Raw genomic sequence first — 2,526 nt, 5'->3', positions numbered from 1 at the left:
AAACGTGGAGGCCCTGAGCAAACCCATGTTCTTCAGCATCAGTGTTCCATGCCATCCCTCCTGCTTCGCTGGACCAGGCCACCTGGTCTGCATGGCACACACCAAGCAATTAGCAAAGTTTGCAACAAGAACTACGGATTACACAAATGAGTGCTTCACAAAGCGTAACGGAAGGAGAGAAACTCAATTTTTGGAAACATTTTTAAACTGTCTTCTTAAATCCTTAAAAGAATAAGCATGCATTGCTGAATAATTCCAGTTATTTTTTGTGGATTCCTCCTCTATACCCTTATTTGCTTCCTAAAATCCTTCAAAACTTCATTACTTCTGGAGTTTTGACCTCCAGGGTGGGTTTTCAGCTATTTAGTGAATTCTAGCAAAATGTTCACCACCTCCTAAGTGCTCTTGCAGATGAATTTTTAAGCAATACATACGTTTACCAGCCCCAAAAGTTTAGGTTTACCTCAGAGGAAGTTTTTAGGGATGCAAAGACTCACGGTCCCTTCACAATTCCCAGGCAGGCCTGGCCCTGGCAGTTACTTGTGATACTTGTCTGAAGTGGGCTTTGAGATCACATGGCATCAGAAAAAATTTGCCATAAAGCCCCAACCTTTCCCCTTCGGTTCACAGCTATGCAGCTCCCAAATCCTAGCTCCTCTGCATTTCCCTTGCACTTTTAATGCGTGCTCCTCTAATCTTCATTTAATGCAGGCAGCTGGCTGCAAATACCCCCGAACAATGACTTTAATCCTAAGTATCCTGAAGCCCCCTCCTTCCTCCCCACACCAAAACTGAAGAAAAAAAAAATAAAAAGAACAGCCTCATGACAGCAAGATGGAGAAATCCAAGCTATCCACTGGGCCAAAGGAGCAGAAAGACACAATGAGCTAAATTTTGCCTGGTTTGCTAATTAAAAACGGAAGCTACCCCACTCCGGAGCTAAGGCGGGGAGGGGGGGAGAGTTTTCATGCTATTCAAAAAATCGGCTTCCAACTGGGACCATATTCACTCCACATTAATTGTCATTCCAACTACGAGTGTCCTAGTTTCAAAATGAAAACTACTCTCCAGTGTAGCTAGTGAAAACTAACACCAGTTTCAAGGCATTAAACAAAATTTATTGATCGCATTTTCCCACCCACTAAAACTTTAATAAGCATTAAACCTCAAACTCCTGGCCCCGTTTCCTCCCTCTACCCTCTCTCTCCATAAAAAGGGTCAGGCTCCTCTATATGGAGATTAGGACTTAATGTTTGGTATTTGTTTATGAGCCTATCAATTGCCTCTATTTCGGGGGGGAAAAAAAAGCACATCTAAAAAAAAAAAAAACCCTCTTGTACGCGGATTAAGAGAGGGCAAAGGTTTAGGGTAGTTTGGGTGGGGTTTTTTTTCCAACTGATTGTGGGTTTTAGATATATGACGGATCATGTTCACGTGAATGAAAATAAGTCAGTATTCCCCTTTTTGCAAGCTTCCCTTGAGTTACATAAAACGGTGTTTTTCAAATATCCCTATTTCTCTGTAATAAGATGCAGAACTTCCAAGTCTTCCTTGCTAGCCCTTTTCAGCTGTGTAAAAGGAAAAATAATAATTTGGGGGCCGCTCTGTCTGCGTACTTAGTAAAGAAAACAAAGGCCAAACATTTGAAATGCAAAGGTCAGTGATTAAGCCCAGAAATCCATATCTAGGCATCAAAATGAATAGCCAGATTCTAAGAGTGCTTAAGCGATTTAAATGCAGAGCCTGGCCTGGCTCAGCACCTTTCAAAAACCAAGCCTGTTATTTCAGTGCCTCAAGCGAGATTTAGGTGCCAGGTACCCAAGTTGGAGAAGTTTAACAGTAATCTCCTTTCGGGAAGTCTGATCCACTTTAATCTAAAGTCGCGAATGACAAACGGAGATTTCGTTATTTAGAAAGCCCACCTAACTAAAGCTGCAGCACTTTGTCCTTGTGCTAAACCCAACTCTTACCCTCAGCCATGTTAGAAAGAGTTGGGAGAGATGGCAGAAGAAAAGTGGATGTCAAAAATTCTTTTATTTCTCCTCTGTAAAGAAGGCTGCTAAAGGGATTAGACAGCTTTGAGTTCACCACTCTGTTAAATCAACCTCACAATATTTTTTCAGCTTGTTTGACTTGCTGTTTCTGTATACATTTGTGTTTTCACCTTTCTGCATTCAAATCCCACGCTTAGCGTTTGTTCTGTGCTTCTCACAGGAAACTCGGTCCGTTCTTTATTTGTATTAAGTCTACAGCGTTATAGAAAACAGATTTGGAAAACAATCCCTAAATTAGCAGGACTTACCGGCTTCCATGGATATGCGCGCACACCCCGGGCATCGCATATCATCCGACCCAAACGCGGTTTATCATTTCCAGCAGCAACAGCAGGGCATCAGGTTCACCAGAACGGACCTTTTAATGGTCTCCTGCAACCATATCTATTACAGCGGGTTTCGGACTGCCCGTAATAAATTAAGAGAGAGTTCAAGGAAGTCATGCGTGTCTCAGTTCCCGCTCCCTTCAAGC

At 42.4% G+C, this 2,526-nt stretch overlaps 1 protein-coding gene across 1 annotated transcript in view; it reads right to left on the bottom strand.

The window, feature by feature from the left end:
• Nucleotides 1–2,312, bottom strand: part of FGFR3 (fibroblast growth factor receptor 3) — a 43,713-nt gene extending 41,401 nt beyond the window's left edge. The window contains exon 1 of the mRNA XM_009643218.2: nucleotides 2,303–2,312. Coding sequence (XP_009641513.1) covers nucleotides 2,303–2,312 — 10 coding nt within the window. The remainder of the gene's footprint in view (nucleotides 1–2,302) is intronic.
• Nucleotides 2,313–2,526: the final 214 nt, after the last annotated feature.

This window comes from Egretta garzetta, unplaced genomic scaffold (assembly GCF_000687185.1).
Source record: "Egretta garzetta isolate BGI_Z169 unplaced genomic scaffold, ASM68718v1 scaffold107, whole genome shotgun sequence".
NCBI lineage: Eukaryota > Metazoa > Chordata > Aves > Pelecaniformes > Ardeidae > Egretta > Egretta garzetta.
This window is presented reverse-complemented; position numbering and strand designations above follow the sequence as displayed.